This window comes from Apaloderma vittatum, unplaced genomic scaffold (genome assembly GCF_000703405.1).
Source record: "Apaloderma vittatum isolate BGI_N311 unplaced genomic scaffold, ASM70340v1 scaffold40981, whole genome shotgun sequence".
Classification (NCBI taxonomy): Eukaryota; Metazoa; Chordata; class Aves; order Trogoniformes; family Trogonidae; genus Apaloderma; species Apaloderma vittatum.
Genome location: NW_009700527.1, coordinates 40,316 through 65,638, shown reverse-complemented (window position 1 = coordinate 65,638; position 25,323 = coordinate 40,316). Strand labels below are relative to the sequence as shown.

Here is a 25,323-nt window from a genome sequence, read left to right as displayed (position 1 = left end):
ATATATCATATCATATAATATCATATCAATTATATGTCACATCACATAATATCATAATGAAAATATATATTATTAAAATATTATCTATTATGAAAAACTCATTATTAACTTGCTGCACTGGTAGTTATCTCACTCCAAACAAAAAGTATATGCTATGGCACAGGAGAAGATAATGGAGCTGTAAATTACTGTTGGCTTCATTCATATGAATGAAGTTGCAAATTATTACTGAATGCAGTGCAGAACTAAAATGTAGAAAGTGAGGTCCACGGTGAACATAAATTATCATAATGCCATTGAGTAGAAAGTCAGATGCAATGCACAGAGACAAGGCAAAGGAGCGAAAGGTACATGACGTGGCCTAAGAAAGACTCTTCTAAAGTGCCTATAGATTTACATATCTCTCCATTCTAAACCATGGTTTGATAGGGCATGCTTTTTCTTTACTTCAGGTGAAGAGCATTTCAGAAATTGTCTGTTTCAGTTAAAGGGTTGAAGAAAATCTTATAATATTCTAGATATTATCATATCTCTCATTAGAGAAAATATGTGGTCTCCATTCCTGGACTCTCACATAGGAATAACCAGTGCAAATTTGAATTTTCTCCCAGACAGCTGTTGCAGAAGATAAATCTATAATTACTCCGATTTAAATTCCTTAGGTTTAGTGCCTTTTCTCCAGAAAGCCATTTGCATTACTTACTTCCTCTCTCTGGTAGGCATGTAGCATTACTAAAGAAGCGTATCTATTTCTCAGCCTTCTCTTCCTGCAGTTTCCTGAGTCCTTATAAAGGACTTTGATGTGTTGTGGCCAGTGATGCTAAATGGCCCAGTACCAGTGTCTCTACTTTTTCTGTCCCTTCCTTTCCTGATTAAATGTCCATGGTAAGGCTTTCATCTGACAGATCAGGCAGACTTTCAGATCCCCATATGGCAATCCAGGGTTTAACATTTCTGCTCTGGAATAACAGAAAATGCAGATTTAACATTTACAGCTTTACCTCTTTTGGTGAGAGTATAGAAATGTAATCTTCATATATAAGTCTTGCTTTTTCTTCAATAACTTTCTTATTCTGCTCCTTCTTTAGATCTTCACACGCAAGCCAGAAAAGCAGGTTCTCCTCACTATACTCTGTTCGAAGAAACTCTCTGAAAAGGTTCCTCCCAGCTGGTGTTTTCATCATCTTGTCAAAATTCTGAGCCCAAGACAAAATTTCATCTGCAGTAGGGTTTTGGCTGCAAAAGCAAAGTATCATTATAAATATGCTTCTATTTTTGTAAGAGTGTTTTCATACATTCATCCAAAAAATCTCCTTTCAATTTCGCTTTAGACTACAGTGAAAACTGGAAGCGATAAAGCTTCAGCAGTGACAGGGGAATTCTGTTCACCCTTCACTTGTGCATTCATTTTCTTAATAGCCCACTAAATGTGTTTAATGTTATGAGACATGCACTTGGCTTTCTACAAGTTTTCTACTGGTGGTGTAAGCCGTCAGACTCAAATACAAAATCCCACAACAGCTTTGAATTCCTGTCTCTGCAGTAAAAGATGTGATTTAAGGGGAGCTGGCAATAGACTCTCTTTCATGAGTGGTTTAGATGACACCTGATGTCCCTGCCTGCTTCTGATGGTGTTTGGCCACTCACTGGCTCCCACTAAATTTGGTTCAGGAAAGACAAGAAAAACAAAAGACTCTTGGCAGCCAAGAGCATACTAATGAGGACCAACAAAATAGTAATTCAGAGAGCTTTTAAATTAGCATATTTCTCTGTGCTTGTACCTAAGGGTTGCTAAGCTTCCCTCTGTTTGGTGCTATTGACCTGAATGATGATCTATTGGCACGAGATGTGATGGATGTTGCTGGCAAAACTGGAGAGAGAACAAATGGGAAAAAGTCCTTATTCACATTTTCTGAAGGAAACTATTAGTGGCTTGTAACAGTGGATGCACTGGATAAGTGATCAGAAGACTATCTTGTGTCACTAATCCATTAATGTAACAATTAATAGCTTGAGAAGGTAATACTTCCAAGTTACTTAACAATTAAATATAGTTTCAGACTTAATTCTAAGCACTCACCCTACCCTTCCTGACAGGATCCAACACAAGAGTTTTACTAACTGTAATACGGACATTTGTCTATATTATTTCTCTTCAAGTCCATCAGCTCCTGCTCTGCATGCAAGGCAGACTGGATGGTGGGAAGTTATTTGTGACAGCGTTTTCGCAGTCCAGAAGATCTAATAAATGAGTAAGTGTGTAACATTTATACTTGAGCAAAATAATTGCATTCTGAACCAAAAAGTATGAACATACAGATTTGTACTCCCTCTGGCGAGAGTCAAAAGAACCTGCTGAGGTGGATGGAGCTGACAAGCAACCTGTGCACCCTTGCTCACTATTGGGAAGCTCTCTTCACTACAGTATTTTGTGACAATTTCCGACATTTTCCTCTCATAAAGAAGACAATGAGTTGTTTGGGTTGCTTTTACCATCAATCATATCATCTTAATTTAATTTAAGTTTCTATTTACTTTTTATGGGATTAGAGATCTGAAGGACAGGTTAACATTTTTCCCAAGAGAATAAATGCAGGCCCAAGCTTTATACAGAAATAGAAGCTCTGACTTTCAGTGCATGTTAGCCCATTTTTCAAGGTATGTGTTCCCTTGATTAACTCCAGTAAAACCATAGTCCGCCCTGTTTTACAAAAGGCAGCCATGTTAAAGATATGACTGTGAAGTACACTTATGCCCGATAATTTTTCTTGTCTGGATAAACAGAAGAAAATGACTGCAGGTAGCAGAGGCTTCTTATAGAGACCCATAACTCTATGGAACCATCCATACACCTCTCATTTCTTCCCACAGTTCTTCCCCACAAATTTCATTGCCAGGACAGACTGTTTCCTTTCATATAGTTTTTTTTTGAGAAAAAGTAATTAAAAGGACATTCTTGAAGTATAAAAAACAAGAAATTCTTTATGTTATTTATAGGCAAATCAAAATCATTTACTGGTCAACAGCTTGATTGACTTACCATTCTTCTATGACTTGGATACTCTCCATTTTGGTTGTATGTGTTGGCCTTCCTGCATTGTCTCCTCTATCTTCATTCCTAACAGTGAGGCTGCAATGTAGTACAACACTTTATTTTGTCTAGAGGAAGTTAATTTAAAACAATGACTATAGCAATGCAAACTTTTAAAGACATAAGGCTATGTAAAGTGTCATTTTTCACTTTTGCCCTTAAAATTTTGGAGAGAATTTTTTGATAATGATTTTTCCCCTTGTTTCTGATGAATATTATTTAAGAGTTGCTGTTAGCATGTGCAGTTTTTCACAAGCTCACAGTTTATCCACTGAAAGACAGAAACAAACTTAGAGATCCCTTTTGGAGTGATTTCACTTTGTAAATTGAGAATATTAGTAACAATAAAGGTGTGTGTGGGGGTTAAGAATATCTTAATTGGACATTGATGAGGCTTTGGGGCCCTACCAATTCCAGATAGTTGTTCATTCTTTATCAACATTCCTTTTTTCTCTCTAGGATATGGTGGCAGTAGATGGCTTAGATACAGAACTTAGCATGTGGCAGCTCCTTACGATTTCAACCTCTGACCTAAATTTGTTTTTCATTTAAAAAAGTAAAACTTACTGGCCTCTCAGCAGAAGGATATCCATTACCATCATATTACCACAAGCAAGGAAAAGAAAGACTTCCTTTATGTATGGGTGTTTTTAAATTTTTTTTTCGTCTAGCATCACTTTTTTTTTTTTGTAAATGTCTTTTTAATCACATTTACTTTAGTGGTAGTGACTTCCTCTGTGTGTACTCTCTATGGATGTTCTGGAACATGATATTGCCAGCAAAACCATAATTCCTGATAACTACTGAAACAAAACACATTTTAGTGACATAAATATTCATATTGGAAACCTGATTCCAGTGATTATGCTTAGAAAGTAGAAAGTAGGAAGGAGATGGAGATTTCCCTTTATGAGGTGTCCAATTGAGAGAAAGCAAGCAACCAAGCAAATAATCCTCCCTCCCAATCCCAAAAGAGCTCTTATTTTGAATACTGAGTATCCACCATGCAATGATGCTCTCAGTCTTCCTAAGAGGTGGTAAACAGAAATATGTTGGTAACATAAAGCTTCTCCCTCCCCCACTAATCTGAGTAATTTCTGCTCGGCTCTAAAAGGAAATCCCAGCTTTGAGACATTTTTAGCACAAATAACCTTTCTTTCTAGCCCCTCTGCATTTAGGAGTTTCTTAATTTTTTTTCGAGCATTTGGCAGAGTTAATAGGTGATCTGAAATATTCGTCTGAAAACTGGAAGTTTATGCTCCCAGGTAAAGCAGAGCACATATTAAGACTTAAACATTACAAAGACATACACTTTCAAACAAAGCTGTTTGATACTGGTTGCTCCTTCACTTACCTGCCAAGACCTTAGTTCAGGCCCTTGGTCCTGCTTCCCCTTTTACAGCGTAGGAATGCAGCTCCAGTGCTGCTAAGGTGTTAGGCTGTCATCAACTGCTGCAGGAGAAACAACACATCCTGAACTCTGGGGTTGGCAGGTAAAAAGCCCTTCTGTCTCCTCTGACCTGTGGCTCGTCAGTCTACAGAGGGAGCACCCAGGAAAGCCAGTGGGAGTTCCGTATGCAGGAGGAGAAAAGAAAAGGGACCATCCGCTTTCTGTCTTGTAATCTTTAAGTCCACACATGTAACTGCTTAGGGTCACCTCGCATGTGGCTGGAGCACAAAGTTGGGGTGAGGGGGAAGCAAGGAAGGCACAAAGCCTCTCTCTCTCCCCCCCCTCCCTCCCTCCTTTGCAGTCTGTAGGTAAAGCAGCATTTGTCTTCTCTGCTGCGTGCAGAGAACTGAGTGCCCTTTGGTTCCACGGAGGAGTAACACCATGTAAGGAGAAAACAGCTTGTGTAGGTTGGGAATGTAAGAGGGGTTACCTGAGTTCATCCAAAAGAGAATGAACCTGCCCGTATTCTTTCCTCCATCACATGTGCAGCAGCTAAACTGCACTGAGATTATTTACTCGTTGGGTGGTAGACATCTGAGGTTTGGATGCAGACTCTTACTGGAAGTAGAACGTGACTCATCTGAGAGCACTTAGTCTACACTGAATTCAATTTGATGTTTTGGATCACATACTGTTTGCTTTGCTCATGCAAAATCTCTGCGAAACTTAGGAAAACCATCATGGGCTGATTATGGTGGAATACAAGTAGTGAGAGATGAATAAGAAAGAGAAATAGGAAAATCGACAAGAAAACCACACTGACTTCGTTGCTCTTTTTTATTAAAGGAGTAACAGATAGGCCCTATGCTTTTTGATTTTCTGCAAGACTGCATTTCAGTAGAAAGTCCAGATAGTGGGCCCAGAATGTAGTGTGCAGTTTTCTAGTATCGATACCAGACTGAGAACATGAGGGACACACTTAGCCCTAATTCCTTCATCTCACCATTCATAGCTGGAGTTCAATGGCTGAAGTTAGTTGACTTGCAAAACAGGGAAGACTCTAAAGAAAAAAGGTGTTACACTTAGCTGGAACAATTTCTCAAGTTTGGGTATTGTATTTAAAACAGTGCTAAATTTGTAATACATCCTTGCCTAAATTCTGCATTGTGTTTCCAGTGACAAACACTAGCACTGCATTTCTACTTTTATTTATCTACACTTGTCAAGGCTGGAGTTCCATCAGATACATTACTTTTGATATGTTTTTCCTGTGAAAGAAACCATAATTTTTATACAGAAGTATATTAAATTCAGACATGTTCTGTTTTTACTCAAGGAACTGGTTCAAGTTCGCTTAAAAAAAGAAACTAAATATTTACACATTTGTGACTGCAACACTAATTTGAAAGCAGCCTTTAAATAACTCTGATCACAATAACAGACTGCTACTTTTTATCTCAAAATGACAACACTACATTGCTATTTGCTGTGTTGCTATCTTCAGTTGAGAATACTCTATATGTTCACATTTCTCTGTCGAGTTCGAGGAGCCCTCAGCAGCAAAGCCACCCTGCATACCTGGAGCTGCTCTCCTTCTTATGTTATTCCAGCATGGAAGCTAGCTGCTTATGTCAGAGGAATTATGCTGTATAGTGTAAAACTAAACACAGTAAAAGTAACAGGATAAAGATTAACAAAATGATCTTTCTTTGTTAAGGCTTTAAGAAGAGGAAATTACTGATACACCTTAACAAAAAGTAGCTAAATGAAAGAGGTGTTCTAGAGAGACATCTGATATAAATTACCACATATGGTGCCATTATTATTTATTAGTTGGAGTACATCCAGCAGATTTCTTTAAAATTTAGAGATGTAAATTACCCACGATAAAAGCACAACAAAAAGTACTAATGTCTTGAAAACAGAAAGTTTGAGGTGTCTAAAACCAGAGTTTAGGTGGAAAGCACAAGCACTGGTTTGTTTTCTGTCCCTATGGAAGTTTGTTCAGTCCACTTTTATACTTATTTTATTGGTCTGAAGGGTATGGTAAAAAGTACTTCAGTAAACCCTAGTGGCCTGAACTCGATGTACCTTTCAAATATATCTTGGGTTCCTGTCTTCTACTAACTACTGCAACAGTACTATTATGAGTAATTTCTGTTTGGAGTGAGTGCAGTTCTATTTTTCAACTTCACAGACTTTATAAGTAAAAATGTTAATGACCAGGAACTACATGAAGAAGTATACAAACTGAATAAATTACCAAATATAAGGTTACACTAGTCCAGGTCCCTGGCTGATGTGTTTTTGGAGGAACTGCTGGGATTCAGAAAACCGATCTTTATTTAGGTACTATTATTCGGCTATTAATATTCATGTCTAGCAATTAATAACTTTTCTGTTGAGTAATTACTTAGCTAAATCAGTATTACTTAGCTAAATCAGGCCACTGGTGCATGGTAAGGTAAAAAAGCCAAGCCAATTAGATAAAATCATCAAGCAAGTTGAGCTAATTTATAAGCAAAAATCTCACTGACTTTTTCCAGGTGTTTCCAGCTGGTGGCTTTAGCCTTTTTTTAAAGTTGCTTAGCGTCCCTACTGCTGCACTTACCTTCTACTGCCATTAGGAAATTAAAATAATTTAGAGCTTGGATGTGATCGTTCATTCTCCATATATCCAGCAAACAAATAATCTTGCTTCCTGAGGGTCAGAATTTCATGTACCAGTAGCCTAAATCTGGTGGATCAGTGAAATTATTGTTATGGCTATGGCAAGAAAACTCTGCCATTGTGACAGGTGCTAAGATTAATATTATACCTGTGCATGGCTAACACCAGTTACTATGTGCTCAGGTATTTTCTCAGTTATGTGCATTCTATGCAGTATATCATCACAATATTTTGTAACGATGTCTGGCATTGAAGATGTGACCATTAAAGCCTCTTGCCGGAGTGGTGGTTTCTGTGCTGCCGTGAAGATGAGGAGGAGGTGGTGAATGAATTCCTTAGTTTTCTTTGCATGCATGCGTGGCTTTTGCTTTACCTGTTAAACTGTCTGATCTCAACCCTGAAGCTTCCTCACTTTTATCTTTGCCATTCTCTCCCCCATCCCACCAGGGGGAGAGAGCGAGCGGCTGCGTGGGCCTTAAGTGCCGGCTGGGGTTAAACCATGACAGAAGGGAAGGTGGTTTTGAAAACTCTCAAAACATGGACACCAGCCCTAGATCTTTCACCAGCTGGGTAGATGCCTTAATTCTTCAATACAAAGTGGTTGTGCCCCTGTCTGCCTCTAAACTGTCTGATTCAAGTGTCTGGCTTAAAACATGTTATATGAACAGAAACATATTTCCCCTGATTTTAATACAGAAAAAGTGCGTGCCAGTATCTTTCTCATTTTTGATTGTGGTTCAGTCTGACCAGACCATTTCAATATTGTGGTTTTTTTTTTCTCTGAAAAATCACTTGTTTGCAGAGCTCTGTTCACAAGTTCACTCCCACATGCTGAGGCAGGCTCTGGTAAAAGTCAGCGATGGATGTGGTCCCCAAATGCTGTATGATAATGCAACAGACCACTATACTGGCATTTCTTTTATGAAACCAAAGATAAAATTCTTTTCTGACACCTTGTTTTTCTGACAGCTGGAATATTTAAGCCTGATGGCAGCAAAAACTACTCAAGGCTGTGTTTGTTTATGAACAGGGGAGAATAATGATTTTGCTGTACTCTGCAGAGCAATAATAATGAAAAATCACTGCAAAATTATCATGACCCATTCATAAAGAACAATATAGCTGTTTTAATCTCAAAAATTACTTAGATTCTAGTCAGTAATGCTAACTTCTGTCTCCATTTTGATCGCACAAATGTAGACATCCATGAGAATGAAATATGAACAAAATTATCCAAGGGTAAAGTTTTATTATTTCTTTTTTATAAGATGAGTAAAGCATAAAAACCTGCTTCTATCAAAGTTAGGAAAAGAATTCACTTTTTGTTATCATAAGTGACTAATGTCCAGAATAATTACTCTGACAGAAACTAGAGCTAGAGTTATGATTTTTATGAAGAAGTGATGCCTTGCACTAGATATTTTCATAGAGTCAGATAAATTTGCATTATATCCTTCAGGTCATATTAGAGAGAAAGAAGATGCATCAGCCATCAAAGCCATATGTTGTTGTCTCTCTGACCTCTGAGAATTTCTTTCCATAAAAAATAGCAAGAGAGACTAAATCACTTAGACTGCTGTAGTAATACCAGTATATGCAAAGCACAGAAGTGAAGAACAAACTTCAGCCAAATTAGTGGCACTAAATGAATTCTAGAGTGGAGACTTGTGTGAACTCCTGGAGGTTGGCAAAGCCAGGGTAAGTGATGCGAAGTTCATCCACAGAAAGTCATAAAACGGTAAAAATTGCCAAGTTGGTGATTCCATATGTTTGAATTGTTGTCTGCAAGAAGCTTTGAAGGGGATGGTCAAGGGCCTTTAGAGCCATTTACTTAAATTGATCAGAATCTGGTCTAACTCAGTCAGCAGAACATAATTTTTGTTCCAAAGAAGAAACAGATCCAAAAATAAAAGTTGGGGTTTTTTTAATTAGTGTCCATCCTAGTTCTTTAATGAGATAAGATTTACAGATCTTCACTGAATTCAGTAATGTGGGATGTAAAATTTTATACTGAAAACTAGTTAGAATTTTAGTGAAAAATAGCTACATCCTTCTCTGAATAAAATATGAGTTGTCTTGTGCTTCAAACTAAATGATACAGGTTGTTTTTAGAAGACTGACACAGGACAGCAGTCTGTTGGGGAAAAGCCAACAATGAACATAAGGCTATAATGAGCCTACTTGGCAGTGTTCGCTGAGCCTATAAACTCCTTTCAAAAACTCCAGGTACCTGTAGTGCAAAGTTTCCTGAGTGCCAGAGTTACATTTGCCTTAGGTGAAAAGATGGTACACGAGACATGTATAATCCAAATTATTTTTAAAAGAAAAAAACAATCAAGCATAGAGTCCAGCTTGAACTCAGCTGTTTTAAAGTGAAAATAATTTGCATTTGCAAGGAGAATTTACAAACGTGAGGTCTGATTCTGCAAGACATACCTCATGTAAGAAAAAAACCCCAAACAATTTAAAAAATTTATTTATTTTTAAATAATGCAAATATTTGCAAGGTAAGCATCCTGGAGATTTTTATATTACAGCTAAAAACCTTCCAATATTTCAGAGCTTCAGATGGGAGAAGGAATGTGGAGTTACAAACCTTCCAGCCTTTTGTTCAGCTTACACTGCAGTCCCATCATTTTGACCTGTAACCATAAAACCCACATTGGTAACTGATGCTTTTTTCCTCACTCGTCACAAAAAGTGAAATAAAAGTAAACCAAATTATAATAATGGATGCTTTATCTCTTCCAATGGCTAGAAAACATTTAGTTTCTTCCTTTCCAGTGTTCCCTGGTGGCATTTTCCCCCCTGATTCAGTTTGCTATGTTGTAGTGTGGTGTACTTCAAATTTTGTCCCTTTTTTCCATGTCTCTGTTTGAAGAACATACAGCTGAAAAACAGTCTGTAACAGACGGTTGGGCACTTGTGTGTGCTGTGAATGTGCTTTCAACTGAAAAGCTTAGTGTCTGCTCAGGATCCAGTAATAGTAAATGCAGGCAGACTTCTTGCTCCCATATGCACCTTTCTGCATACCATAAATCCTGTGGGCCAAGGCATAGCTCGAGGTGGAAATTTTCTGGTCTGATTATTGCTACCCATGGTGGGTGCTGAAGCTCCTTCATAGGCACTTCCACTGGGGTTTTAGAGAGAATGCAGCTGACTAGAACTGAGTTTGTGTTCTGCACAGATTTAACAGTTAAAGATAATTTACTTCTGAATTGGATTTTCCATGAAATAGTGTTTGTGGAAAAGTTTAAGATTAATGAAATTCCATAATATATGCTTATGATTCTAAAAAGAATTATAATTACATTTTAAAATTGTATCATCAGTTGTCTTGATTTCATTCATTGTTAGTAACAGCTATTCTAACTAGTCTGTTGTAAGAAATTCTAGTTAATGTAATCAAATAATAGATTTAAATGAAATAGAGCCTAGCTTTAAAAAGGTCTTTAAAAAAGTTATGTTCTGTCATAGTAGATTTTCTCTCACTATGCTTTCTGATTACAAAAAAAAAGATTTTCTAATTAAAAAAACGTTCATCAGGATATCCAGCAGCTATAACTTAACTTCACGATACATGGAATTTATAAGAACCTCATCTCTCAGAGTCCTACAAACAGTTAGCAGCCCAACCTTTCACTCAGAATCACATTTATACTAAGAACGGTGGTTATTTTGAAGTACCTTTGCTCCCCTAAACCAGTCTTGAGATATTCTAAAAGGGTGGCATTGACGGTATGGCTGTAGAGTGTGTGTGGACACAAGAATAAAGAGATGTGATCTGAACGCCCCATGCCTGCAAACAGGTATCTTGGCCTTTCCACTGCTAAATTTCTGATACGCTGTAGCAGCAATCCAGGGGTGACTGAAGGAATCACTGACAATTCTCTTGTCCTTGTTCCATAGCACTGCTCATGCACTGCTATTTAGACGTCTCTGTGTAAAGGAATAGCTTTTAGCCCTGTGAGATAACTTGAGAGCTCAGAAGGAAATCCACTTAAAATATACCGATGAACAGGGTCCTGCCTTGCTTCTTTGTGAAAACCTGGACTAAGGTCTGTGAATTCTTTTGGTCAAAGGCGTATGATCGAAGGCCAACTCATTGTTGTTCAGAGTTGTGAACTTCCCCAAGAAAAGTAAGAAACTTCTTAATTCATCTGAGATTGTATGTTTCTGCCGTACTTTGAAGGTGGGGGAGAACAGGCTGAATTTCTTACTGCTTTTCTGTTACAGTGCTTTCTTAATAATGTGCTGGATTCAGTGTAATTAATTGGTCAAAGTCATTACAGATTTAACTATAAACCATAAAAGAAACAGGAGATTGTTGGAAATTAAGGTTTAAGATATCTGGAGCATCTCTGGCTATTAAGGTTTAGTCAGTTAAGACATTTAGCTCTGTCCCAATAGTCTTACTTATGGTGTGCTACCCCTCAGCTTGAGTAAAAGCAGAATTGAACCCAAGTGATCTAGTGCTTAAGAGTATAATCATCTCTTTGTTAATGGGAAGTCTTGGCCAAGATTTTTGAGTTTATGTAAGATCATTATATAAGGTTATTAAACTGTATCCCACATGGCACTACGAAGGTAGATCATCCTTACTGAAATATGAATGCTAAGCCAAAGTAAGTCATAGAGGGATACGCTCAGTAAGCAAGTAACCTAAAAAGATTTTAGCAAATCTGAAGTGTTCCACTCTATTCCCTTTCCTGTAAATTTAACGATTTAAAATGGAAGAGACCTAAAATCTGGGAACCTTTTCTATTCATGAGGGACAGTCAGACTAACAGTCTCTTTTTAAAGCCACGAGTTATATTCCGTTGCTGTTTTTTCCATAAAAGTTGAATTCAGTATACATTTGGCAGATAAGCTTTAAAATTTGTCCAAACTCTGCATTTTCCTTTTAGATCCTATGAAGAATTTGAAAGCAAAGCCCTCCAGGATCAAAAATACGTGTGTCAATACATCTTCCATCACAGATTGCTATCTGCAATGTGTAATGATGTAATTTTTATACTGATTCTTTCTTCTTTTAGAAAATGTTTAGAAGCGGTTTGGTAGTGGAAAAACTAGCTGGTTGGAAAACCCCTGACAAAAGCTATGTTCTCCTCTAAAACTCACAAATATATCCAGAAATGTTTCGCAAATATTTAAGATCTGAGTTTAGTCTTTGCCAAGTTGAACACAGTGTTACAAAACGGTTGAGGTTGGCAGGGACAGAGCTCTGGAGGTCGTCTTTTCTACTCCCCTGATCTAGCAGGGCCACGTAGAGCAGGCTGCTGAGGACCATGTCCAGACAGGTTTTGACTATCTCCAAGGATGGAAACTCCACAGGTTCTCTGGGCAACCTGTACCAGTGCTGCGACACTTTCACAGTAAAAAAATGTTTCCTGATGTTCAGAGGGAACCTCCTGTTTCAGTTTTGGTCCAACCACTGAACACCACGGAAAAGAGCCTGGATCTGTCCTCTTTACACTCTCCTTTCAGGTATTTATACACTTTGATAAGAACCCCCTGAGCCTTCTCCAGGCTAAACAGACTCAGCTCTTTCAGCCTCTCCTTCTAGAAGAGATGCTCCAGTCCCTTCATCATCCTTGTCCTTTGTTAGACTCTTTCCAGGTCTCCTGTACTGAGGAGCCCAAAGCTGGACACAGTGCTCCAGGGGTGGCCTCATCAGTGCCACAACCAACGCATTTACTACAATTATGTTTAAAGAAAGACTGTGACTGAAAAATATTTTTGGAAGCTACCTAAAAAATATAATAATATTTACACTTCAGGATGAAGGAGGGAAATGCTCTCAAGGTCAATGCAGGCCAAAAAGGTATGTGAGAGGAGACTGGTCCTTTTAATAGACATCCTTGCTGAACTTGCTTTCCTCCTCTGTTCTTGTGTGTTCCTCCTCTGTTCTTGTGTGACTGATTTAAACTAGTTGGCTACAGATACTGCAGCTCAGCAGGCATCCAAAAGCAGATGGAAATTACCAGTGTGCACTGTACTTGAACTTCTGAAATAGAAGACAGTATCTCCCTCAAACTTAGACTAGCACTAAACAAAAGTTGTAACTGTGCAAGAAGGGAAAGAACTAGTGATTTAAAGCAATCTGACATTCCTATTCTGTCAGATATATTTTGTTTTTCTGAAACTCTGTGAGAAAATGTGCTTTCTGATGGATTTTACTTTGAAGAGATTATATTACTTTTACAAAATTATAGCCACACCAGAAGCTTTCACAACTTTTGGAAACTCTTAGTCCTTTCTAGGATAAATTTTTGAGATTTTTGTTCTCAGTTGTGGAGTGTAATTTCTGTATAGGTAAGAACTCCATGGCTTGCCAAAGTTTACTTGCCAGTGATTCCTAATGGAGTTACTCTATCTTTGTTTCATTATCGTAGAGCTGGTTTCTGCTTTAGGCAAGATTCAAGTCAAGGGTGTATTTCTCTTGTCAGGTCATCCAAAAGATCACTAGTCTGGCTGTCAGCTTCATTCTTTCCTTACTTCAGAATAATACTGCCATTCATAGTCCATCTCGTACAATGGATACGTCTAACTATTAGACAATCCACAGTGTCCTTACTCCTGGCTACAGCTACTTTGCAAGCAATTCCTTCATATATTTGAGATAATTAAAAGTGGCAGTTGTCTAGTTTTCAAAGAAATAGAAATTCTATTCTTTGAAAGGATAACTGGATGAATAAAAGCCCTCCAACCTTAATGGTCTAAATTAATTCTGACAAATGGGCCTAGTCTCACTTTTTTTAGTGTTTTTTTTAATTATTATTGGTTTGCAGAGATTAAAATATCAGCAACAGTAAAAAATTGAGCCTGATTAGGGTCATTTCTTTGACCCCATAGATTTAGTTGTAGTTTCCATATGGGAAGAGATGCCTGGGAACATTCATACTAAATTTACATTTTTTATTTTCACAAGGTATTGTAAAATCTTAATTAAAGAGAGCTTTATATATTTGTAAAATATGATTCCTATGATGATGTTTATGAACACTGCATTTTACAAAATTAGCCTGGACCAAAGTAGTTTATGCTTATCCGCATAACAATCAAATAACATGCAGGTCTTCCACTTAACATCTGCCCAGCTAACAAGCAGGATTGAGAACTGACATGTCAGTCTGTGTATATTATGGGCATCTGTTCTGCTGGATGTTAACTGCTGGTTTCCAGGCTTTCTGTTAGACAAGGCGCTGAGCTGGGAAGCACTTTCAACATGGGTGCCAACAGGAACTGAAGGCTTCCATTGCTCCATAGTGGGTGCTCAGCATCTGTTGGTATCAGCTACTTCAGAAGAGCCAGAGCTGCCATCTAGACAAATACATGTGCTGTGGAATTATTAAGGGTGACTAGACAACATTCGCATCTCTTTTGCCTTTCTGCCTCACATAATGAATGTCTGACCCACTTTTTTAGTGAAAGGATCTCCACCTTATAAGTCTTATCTACTAGGGGTGCAGACTCAAATCCATGATACACTTTCTCATTGTTTTTTCTCCTGAAAGTGCTAGACATTTATTCCTGTTTTAACTGACATTTTAAACCGATTTGGAATGATACATGGTTAAAATATAATTCTTTGTAAGATGGAAATTTTGCTTCTAACAGATTTAAGTAGTCTAATTCCCCCCCCCCCCCCCCCGGCCCCCCCCCTTTTTGGCTTGAAACTACAGACTGCATTTATTCTTGTAGATAAAAAGGGCTGGGAGAGTTCTCCAGCCATGAGGCTGACTGGCACCACATAGCCTCAGCCCATGAAGCCCATACCCAAAACAGGGTTTCTGCACCTGCAACAAGCCATTACCCAAGACAGCACTTTAGTGCTGGCCAGGGAGTTAACACTTGCTAACAATTTAACTGTATGACTGATTGCTCAAACCCATATTAGACCCTGGCACTACTTAATTTACTGGTACCAACACAGCCAATGTACTTAGTTTGGAAAAGATATTTTTGTTGTTTCTGCATGTTAAATGCTTGAGTTTTTATTATATTCCATAGTAAGTAAGATTTGGAGGATTTGTAAGGCTGCCTTGGTACAGTTAAAATGACACCATCTATTGAAATACTTTACTTACTTCAGCTTATATTTTGATCTCAGACCCATTTTGACCTTTCACATACTTCTCCATTTCTGTGGTTTTCCACAGACTCTGGAGTTAATGCATCTTTGTGTAAATACATAATTGTCAAATTTGCAATAAGGAAACCAAAAAAATCCCCCAAACACAGCCCAAACTCTATCAGAGAAGATTTGAAAGGCTCCAAACTCCTAACAGCTGAAAATCACAGTGTAAACTTGGCTCAGACATCCTCAGTGTGCTCGGTTTTTTGGCTTTTTTTTTTTTTCCACAGCAACAGTCAAGCTGTGCGCTGGTGACAGAAAATCTGTCATGACATTACCAATGTTCCTTCAGCCACTGTTCTGCAGACAGCAAGCTGAATAGCATTTTGGCACAGGCAGGTGGGAAACGGGCATGAGCGGCAAGGGAGAGCCAAGATGCTGATGCTCTGAAGCAATCCATCTCCTAAACAGCCTCTGAGGAGACATCAAGCTGCTCTACCCCACTGGAGGTGATTCTGCCATTGCTTTCTCCCCCTCTAGCCTCCTCAGGAGCAGCTGTCCCCGAATACACTCTGTGTGCCGTGCCAGGGCACAATAAAGATAATTTTCTAAAGTTAACTAGATTTAGTCTGCTATCTCCTCCTAAGGAGCTACTGTCAGCATCTTATGCACTGCTGAATTTGAATGAGCCTTGTGTAATCCCAAATCCCCTCTGAGCATGTATTTATTCTTCAATTTAGGAGAGTTGCAGTTCTGATTATCTTTCTTTTTTGCATTCCAATTTTCTTTACAGAATCATTTGATTGCAATAGGACTATTTTCTGCAGTCACACTGATGAGGGTTCCTTATCTTACTCGTATTATACACATAGAAATCTATGCATTTGGTTTGTGATGCTTCAGAAGCATTTATAAAAAATTGCTAATATATTATGTTTATGTTCTACCTATTCTCTAACCTGCTTATATTATCACAGATGGTAAAAATGTCAGTAAATATATAAGCCTCCATCTCTTCCTCAAAATGAAATAAACTTTTAAAGTTTAAAATATTAAGCATAAAATCCCGATTCCAGGAAAGGTTGACCCAGAGAGCTGAGGGCTGGTTTCGATGTTAATGAGGATTCTGTCTCTGTCTTGTGAGGAAAATTAGCAAATCAGCTACATAAGAAACTCCACTCCTCACATCAGGCCTCTATTTTATTATGGGGATGAACAAGTTTACCTCATACCTTTGAAAAGAGAAACATTTGTCAGTTTACATGGAGTTAGACTCAGTTTACAGTGTTAAAGGTTTTTTCAAAACAGAGTTCTTGGTTGAAAATTAATTTAAAAATATTTATATATGCTGATCTTCTGTGTAGTGAATTGTGTATCTTTGTGCTTCCACCATGATTTCATGGTAGGCCAGCTGTGCTTTGGTGACTACTGCTTTGCGGACACTTGCGAAAATAAATGCAGTGTGTAGCTCACAGCTTTCTCCCACAGAGCTGTATGATTTTTATCTACTTTGCACGTCCCAGAAAGCAATGACCTGCACCAAAGCTGCCTCTACATGGCAAATGACTTGTGGAAAGTAGTTGCTACTGTGGGAGCTGGTGGCTCACAGGTCCTGCCCCTGCTCCGAGGCTGTGCAAGACTCTGTTTCCATAGGGCTCTGGAGGTAGGTGGCAGGGGACTGAGAAGGAGAAAGGAGGGAGGTAAAAGGTGATGAATTAGCTTGGAAATAGGGATTTCTGGGCTGCTTTTTGATGAAGGCAGATGAGATGTATCTGATTAATTTAGAACAGGGCTCCACAGTGACCAAGACAGGCTCTCATGAGATTTAACAGGTTAACTTGAAGCTTCCTTTAGTTGTTTTTACATTAAATTTTGGGTTTGGGAAATTTCATTTCTATAGTCCTTTTTGGTTTTCCAGTAACATTTTGATTTCCTGCATTAGCATTTTTCTCTTTCGAAGTAGAGGCAGGAAAAATTATGGAGAAGTAATTTGGCACAGTTAGTATACCTGAGACCTCATCTAGCATAACTTTGCACCTTGTGGCATCATTCATGTAGAAGAAATGTGGTCCCTTCTTTTGAACAGTAGCATTTCACACATACTTCACAGGGAGCTGCAGCAAGTGGTCAAGCTGCCTTTGCTCACCACCTCTGGCACCCTAGGATAAGCCATGTATTGAATCACATTGGAGGCATATTTGTGTTCTGGCTCAAGGAGAGAGCAGACTTTCAGGAATTATTAGGCTGACGCTGACAATGTGGTGTAGCATCGCAGAAGGGAGCAAGCCCAAAGGTTGACAAGTCAGATTGTGATGCCCTGGGAGATTTGTGTAAACAAGCATGCAAAGAGCCACCAGCCTACTCCATGGACCTAAGCATCCATAAAACTCCAGCAAAATCACTTGCCCTGTCTGAATTATAAAGAGGAGTGAGCCTATTAAATATCAGATCTATTAGGAAGACATGCTTTTCCTCTCTGTTTTCTTTTAACTTTGGAGATCATCTCATTTTCTTTAGAGGGAAAAGAAATGCTTTACTTGGGTATTATAAGTACTGTTAACATAACTTACCAAAGTATGAAAAAATACTTGACAAGCTATTTATTTTTAGAGTATCTTCTGCTTGTTTTTCCAAATGCTGAGAAGTAGCTTAGGGAACCTTGAGAGGCCTATTTCTGATTTAAATCCTTACCCCACACTCACCCCATGGTGCATTCCAGTGACAACAGAATGTCTGCCAGGCAGCTTTCTCTCATGGCCTCAGCACTGAGGATATGTGGACCTAAAGGCAAGGTGATTTAAGACTAATATTCTAGAATATCACATTCAGTACCTTGTGTGACACGTCACATAATGATTTTATCCAGCTTTAAATTCTACCTGTCAGAAGAACTGGTGCTCCTTTCCTAAGAAAGCACCAGTGTTGCCCATTGCAGATGATACTGTCCCATCGATGCATAAAGCATGAGTCCCCATGCTAGCTAAGCCTACTATCCCTCAGAATAAAATATTCTTCAGGAAGGAGAGGGAATGTTTTCATCTTTGACCTCTGCAAATGATAAAAATGTAAGGAAGCCTTGTGGTGTTTCAAAGGATAAAAAGCCTCAGAATGGCACATCTTTTCCCATTAAATATATTTTAAAATATCACCTTGAATTTCAGTAACATACTGTAGCCTGCACTTCTGTATTGTGCACTAGAGTACAGTACTTTTTGATTCACTTTTCCATATCTGCTTTTTTCAGGTATGATGCTTTGAGAAGGCAAATGCAGAGGGTTGAGTACATCTGTTTCAGACGTGTTGTCGTATGTGTTCAGGGAGGAAGAGAATTAAAAAATTAGGCTTGTAAAAAAGAAAGAATTGAAAGACATAAATGTTTTTCAAAATGAGTGCTTTTTGCAAAGGTAAAGATTTTATTTTCTTGCTGAAAACTTTAACAAGATCTTGGAGCCTAGGTGACCCTTTTTGTACCAGCCCACCTCTAGTCTACTCCTAGTATCGAAGTTCTGCTACAGACAGGTATGGCAATCAGAATATGGATTTTGCTTTCTACATATTTCAGAACATGTGGCTATAATTTGTTGCATTAAGTTGTTTTTTTGTATCCACCATTTCTTTGCTTCCCTCTCCACCAAACTTTCTACCATAGTTAAATAAACTAAAGCAGCCATGACTATGACTTTTGTAGAGACATGCAAAGCTTAGACACAATTTCTCAACGGGAAGCTAACAGTGAATATGTCAGAAAAAATTTATTCATCTCAAAGAGGGAATTTTTTTCATTTTCACACTCTCTGTCAGGGGGAGCAAAAAGCTGAACCTCATAGAGAAAAATATTAATATAATTTACAGTCCCTAGTACTGTATCTGTCATCCCATATTCATTGCACAAGTGACAGATATATCTTCATGTAGGCCCAAGTCAACTGCTAAACCCATGCAAGGAAAATGTTCCCTTTAATAAAGAAAAATATTTGTGTAGCAAGGTCATCAGGAAGAAGTTTCAGACGTAACTCGAAGCAGTCATAGGCAAGTTACAAGAACTGGAGGAGAGAGGTTTCTTGCCAAGACCAACTCTTGTTTAGTGCCAAGCTGGCAAATACCCTATCTTCCCTGGCATCTCTTGGGTGTGGGAAACTAGTCATGGAAGGGTCACAAGAAATCAAGTGGCAGGCAGAGCTGTTGTACAGGGCACTGCCCAGAGCTGCTGGACATATGAGTCCTTTTCCCTCTTCCACAGGAGTCTTCAGCAGTTATTTTAATGGTTCCTGTTAAGGTAAAGACCTTCCTGCTCACACACTTGAGTTCAGCTATAGAACCAAGTGAAGTCGTGTGATCATTTTCACTTATCCCCTGGAAGCCTCTGCATGTCCCCCAGACTCCCATGGTGCAGGGCAGTTGTTAGATGCCTTCTGAGCCTTCTGTGCATGGTATAAGGAGAGAGATTATCAGGCATCAGAGCATACCACAGCTTGAAAATTCACTGAGCACCTTATGGAAGGAAGAGAGGATAAAAAAGATATGACTCCTGCTCTGGATGGGAGACAGAAGAGGACACAAAATGAAACTGGCAGAATAGCCAACCTGCCGGTGCTAGCGTCTTCAGAGCTTTTTTGAAGGATGTGATTTACAAATGTTTTCAATGGAATGATTGGCTTCATGTCCACTCAGGAAGCTGAAGGAATCGATTGCTATATAAAGTTGGTGATGTGAAATAGCATGCTTCTACCCTTACCTTGCCAAGCTGAGCTTAAGACTATAAAGCCATTGCACTAAATACTAAACGCACAGCTCTCTGGAGAAAGTGTGATTGAGGAAATCATGGACTGCTATGTTAGGAGTTTTACTGCAAATCATTCAACTCTCTGGCTACCCGAGTCATTGAAATTACCCCTAGTAAGTAAGTCTTTTCTTCTGTCCTCTATGGGGATGGTGTTTTGTGAAAGCTCAAGACACATGGTGAGGTTCTGTCCTGCACCTTATGTACCTGACTGATACTTATCTGTTAGATGCTTTAGTGAGGCAGTCTTCCTGAAGGAAGTGCCTAAAGGCTTATATCTGGTCAGTGGAATGCCTACAGAAGATCTTTTGAGGCATATATCATCTGTCTCTGCACTAAGTGGACAAGCTTTTCCTGTTAAGAACTTCAGAAGCACTTTAATTTCTCCACTGAGGAGGACTGTTTCCTTCACTACTGATGCTCAGGCACTAGGGATTAAGCTAGCTGGGTAACATCCTGACCATACCTTTTATAATAAAATGGCCAACTTAAGTAGCTTGTTTATTTCCACCTATTCCAATCTGAGCAAAACTTGCTAAAGAGCTCTGCTTTATCCTTGTAAACTCAGCTATTTACTATCCTGATAATTATCAGTATCAATAGATGTACCAGATCTGGCTGGGATGGAGTTAATTTTCTTCATAGCAGCCCATATGGTGCTGTGTTTTGGATTTGTGTCCAAAATAGTGTTGATAACACATCAGTGTTTTAGCTGTTGCTGAACAGTGTCAAGGATTTCTCTGTTTTTCACTCTGTCCTGTCAGTGAGGAGGTTGGGGCTGCACAAGAGGTTGGGAGGACACAGCTGGGACAGTTGACCCCAAATGACCAAATGGATACCCTACACCATATGATGTTGTGCTCAGCAACAAAACCTTGAAGAGGAAAAGGAGGAAGAAGAGAGGTTCAGACTTGTAGCATGTCTTCGCAAGTCCCCATAATGTGTAATGGAGCCCTGCTCTCCTGGAGATGGCTGAACACCTGCCTGCCAATGTGAAACAGTGAATAAATTGTTTTGGTTTGCTTGTGCACACAGCTTTGCTTTATCTATTAAAATCTCTTTATCTTAACCCATGAATTTTCTCACTTTCACTGTTCTAATTCTTTTCTCCATCCCACTGGGCAGGAGTGAGCAGCTGCATGGGGCTGAGCTGTCTACCAGGGTTATCCCAAGAATAATGGAGAATCATAGAATGTCCTAGGCTGGAAGGGACCTTAGAGATCACTTTAATCCAGCCTCCTTGTCGCCAAGGACACCACCTCTCCAGGTAACACATGGGGACCAAACGGGAATTGAACCCGCAACCTTGGCATTGTTAGCACCACGCTCAGCTGACTGAGCTAACTGGCCCCCTACTACTCCAAATACTTTTTACCTTTAAGAAGGAAATATTAGAGAAAAAAAAAGTTTGGAATAAGATGTACTGAACAATTTTTATATTTCTTGTTGTTAACAAGTCTCAGTTAGGCAAGGTACTACTTCCCCAAACAAAGGTGTGAATATTTGCCTATGCTGTTATGCAAACAGAGGACTTAATGCCTATTCTGATTTTAACACAGGGTAGAACGGAAGAAAACAAACATCACATGATTCACAAAAGACATTTTTAGAATTCTAATAACTTGTTTCGATATATGAACTATTGAACTAACTCTTCAAACAGATAAAAGTGAAAGTTTCTTACTAAAAGCTGCACATACTCCACCACACCTTCCACCTCCCCCTCCAATTTCTATGAATGGTGAGGAAGTTGAGGCACCAAGAGGTTAGTGTTGTAAGAGCTGTCCTCAGTCACATAGGCCGGTGGAAAAGCAGAATAAAGTCTCCTAATCTTAAAATTGACAGTTCAAACATTGTTATCGCTGTTAATGAATCCAACAAAACTTCCAGACAGATATCTCTTGAGAAATTCATGTTACTCAGATACAAAGACCTGTGGAACTAGGGAAAGCATGTAATCACTCTAGGTCCAGAGAACCTGTTACAGTGATTGATTAAGCTTTCCTATTACAGAGAACTACCCTAGAGAATTACCCACCTAGAGTCTCCTATATAATTAGTCACTAGTGAAGTTTGATACTTTTAAAAAAAATTATTCTTGTAGTTTTTTAAGGTGCACAACTGAGACAAAAACAATAATCTGTACTCTACCTGGATAGTTCAAATTTACAAAAAAAATTTGGCATCCAAACTAGTTACTTCATTTTAACTGAGATTCTGAAATATTTCATTTTGCCTTTTTCAAAGTTTTGTCCCTCTGTTCTGCCTTTTTGATTTTTGAATATGCAAGTGATATCACTATCCCCTTTGACCCATTCTTTGACTTAATCCTGCAAACTAGCTTAAACTGACAGGATCAGTCTAACCTACTTTACCAAAAAAACCCAACGCCTCAACCCCTCCAAAAACCCCAAAGGACAAGTTATTAAGAGCAAAACCAATTGCTAAAATAGCAGAGGGGACATCCTACATTTTAAAGCAATAATTAGTCTCATTTAGATCTAATATGCATAAGCTGTTCAATGGTATCACACTGTAAGGAGCAGAGGCACTTCAAAGGTCACAAAACTCATGAAAGCTTCAAAATAGAGTGTAGTTGTAGAATAAGACTTCTTGAGCTATAGCATGCTTAAAAAATAAAATCAGTTGTCTTTAGGTTTTAGAAATTAGACTGATACTTTTATGACCACTCATGTTCCAGTATGCAAGGCAAAAGCCAACCCTAGCTGTACATGCACATGGGCTTTATTTCCATTCGGTGAAGAGATGTTGCAGTCATGGGTGATAATTTTATGAAAATATAATTTCAGGTGTTGTTAAAAGGCAAGCAGAGTGCTAGGAATTAATAATAAAAAAACAAGAGGAAACACAAAACATGGTGCACCCATGTCTTGACTACGGCAACAGTCACACATCTCAGACGGGAGATAGTAGAATAGGAAAGGTACATAGAGAGACACAAGGTAGGTGAGAAGAGAGGTGATGGTAAACCATGGTCTGGGGAAGTTTCTGTATCACAGAGTTTAAGACAGAGAAGTCTATGGAAGCAAAGACAACTGACGGGGAATACGGGAGAGCTCTATGAAATCTTGGTTATCCTGGGAACAACTATTCTCTGTTCTTCACAATCGTAACAATAAGGAGGCATCAAATGAAATTAACAGCTGGTAGGTTAAAACAAATAAAGGAGAGTATTAGTTCAGAGTACACAGGTCTGTTATAGGATTTATTGCTACAGGATACCCTGGATGCCAAAAGTTTAGATGAGTTCAGGAAGTCACTTCGGAAAATAGTTTGATAAATTAATGAAAGAAAATTTCATAAAGGGCTATAAAACACACAGAAGTAACTTCTGGGCCAGGAAGTCTCTAAACTGCAGATTGCCCGGAGCTGTGAGGGTAGGATGAGAAGGTGTATGTCCAATTGTTTCATCCTTTCTTTGTGGCATCCGCTACAGGCCACTTCCTGAAACAGGATACTGAGCTAAATGGACCTCTGGTCTGTAACAGTGTAGCTAATCTTACATTGTGCCCTTGTCACAAAGCAGAGGTAACAGTGACAAAACATCCTCCCTTTCCTTCCCATTTAATTGGACTTCCACCTCTTCACTGTATGGATTTAGCACATTGCAAAGTAACGTCGTAGGGCTTGAGCTCTTGCTCATCCTCGCTCCAAATCTCCTCTGCCTCCAGGTGAAACTGGAAGTAATAGCCAAGGCATGTCCACCCTGGTACTGCCTCCAGGATGTGGCATCTTGGAAAAAGCTGTCCTATTTGACACATGGTGCATACATGCTGGTATGTATTTTTAAATGTATGGGAGCCAAATAGCCTTAGATTTTAGATTGGGGCCAGATGGTTGATTCAAGTGAAAATGACACAGATACACAGAGGAACGGTCACTCCAGAAAGACTGAACTGTGTACATAACAGGATGCACAGGCTCTGAACAGTACTGCATGTCAACTACTTAATATTTCAATGCTAACTGTTTTCATGAAAATAAGAAATAAAGACCTGATGCATCTCAAGACACTGAGAATTTACAGCTATTTCTGAAACTGGCTTTAATTATTTGATTTTCCAAGTGAACTCTTTGTTTAGGAAGAGACAAGCAGCCACAGTTTTTGAGCCTTTTTCCACTAAAATTACACCACACCAGTTAAAAGATAAAGTGGAATTCAAGATCTGTGTTTTCAAATTTACAGAACATATATCATTCAACAACTAAGTAGTAAAACAGGTCACCATATATTGACATTTATAACCATCTCCATTTTACACTCCTGGATTCAGGGAACTGCAATATAAAAAGTATAAGCAGGAAAAAAAGTATGTTTTGAACGCAAATTATAAAATATTTGATGTATCAAGTCTCTTATTCACACATACTAGTTGTACAACTGAAATTTCCTCCTTTAGTTATGGTTTAAGTATGGTAAATATAGCTTGAATTTACTATTTTCTCCTCTTGCCCCTTGCAAGATGTCTAACAGAATCAGGGAATTGTTTAATCATTTTTTTAAGTGAAATGTTAAATTGTGCCTCTTGGCAGCAATCCTCTCCCAGAAGTCTGCATGTTCCCAGTGCTTGGCACTTTCCATTCTCATAATTTACCTGTGGTGGACATGGAACCAAACATACTACAGGACATACCATGAACAGCTGCAGCAACAGCACCAACAAAAGCAACATGTGTTGTTGGGCCTTTGGTTTCCAGGTGCTTGGGACACAGCTGATGTTCCTTCATTTTGTGACTGCTGCCTCTTTCTCATGTCAGCTACTTCAGTGCCCAAGTGGCTACAAGAACACAGACACAAGAGATGGACAGAATTACTACACACCGTCAAAAAGTACATTCACATTTCTACATCAGTCCCTGATTCTACTGATTCTCATGGCTCGTAGCAACAAAAGCATGTGGCCATCAACTGTGCTGGCCACGTAATAGTTCTATTGTGTTAAAAACAGTTTCCAGAAGACCCCATTTTAGTGACACGCTTACGCTACTGTGCCGTCCAGTCACATCTATTCTTATCGCTTTGGCCAGACTAAAAGGACTGTTTATTACCCTTCTGAACAGCAAGCGACACAGCTTGTGTAGCACTTGGTAGAGACTGAGTTGTTCCTTACCATATGACTATCACAGGTCTTTCCATTGTACTAAAAATACAGTGGGATGATTATTCACTTTAAACATTGACTAGAAATGGATCTTTTTTTACTTTCTGACTTCTCTGGTCAATGCAGGACCAATGAAATTGTCCTAAGTGGTGATGTTATATCACATCATGGGAACTAATTGCTGTCTGTTAA

The 25,323-nt window shown here is 38.8% G+C and overlaps 1 protein-coding gene across 1 annotated transcript; it reads right to left on the bottom strand.

The window, feature by feature from the left end:
- Positions 1-989: 989 nt before the first annotated feature.
- Positions 990-24,805, bottom strand: RGS17 (regulator of G-protein signaling 17). Its single transcript, XM_009878766.1, has 3 exons — positions 24,664-24,805; positions 3,041-3,130; positions 990-1,236 (listed from the first exon to the last, which is right to left on the bottom strand). The coding sequence occupies exons 1-3, from the start codon at positions 24,780-24,782 to the stop codon at positions 990-992; spliced, it is 456 nt and encodes a 151-aa protein (XP_009877068.1). The 5' UTR covers positions 24,783-24,805.
- Between the last annotated feature and the right edge of the window lie 518 nt (positions 24,806-25,323).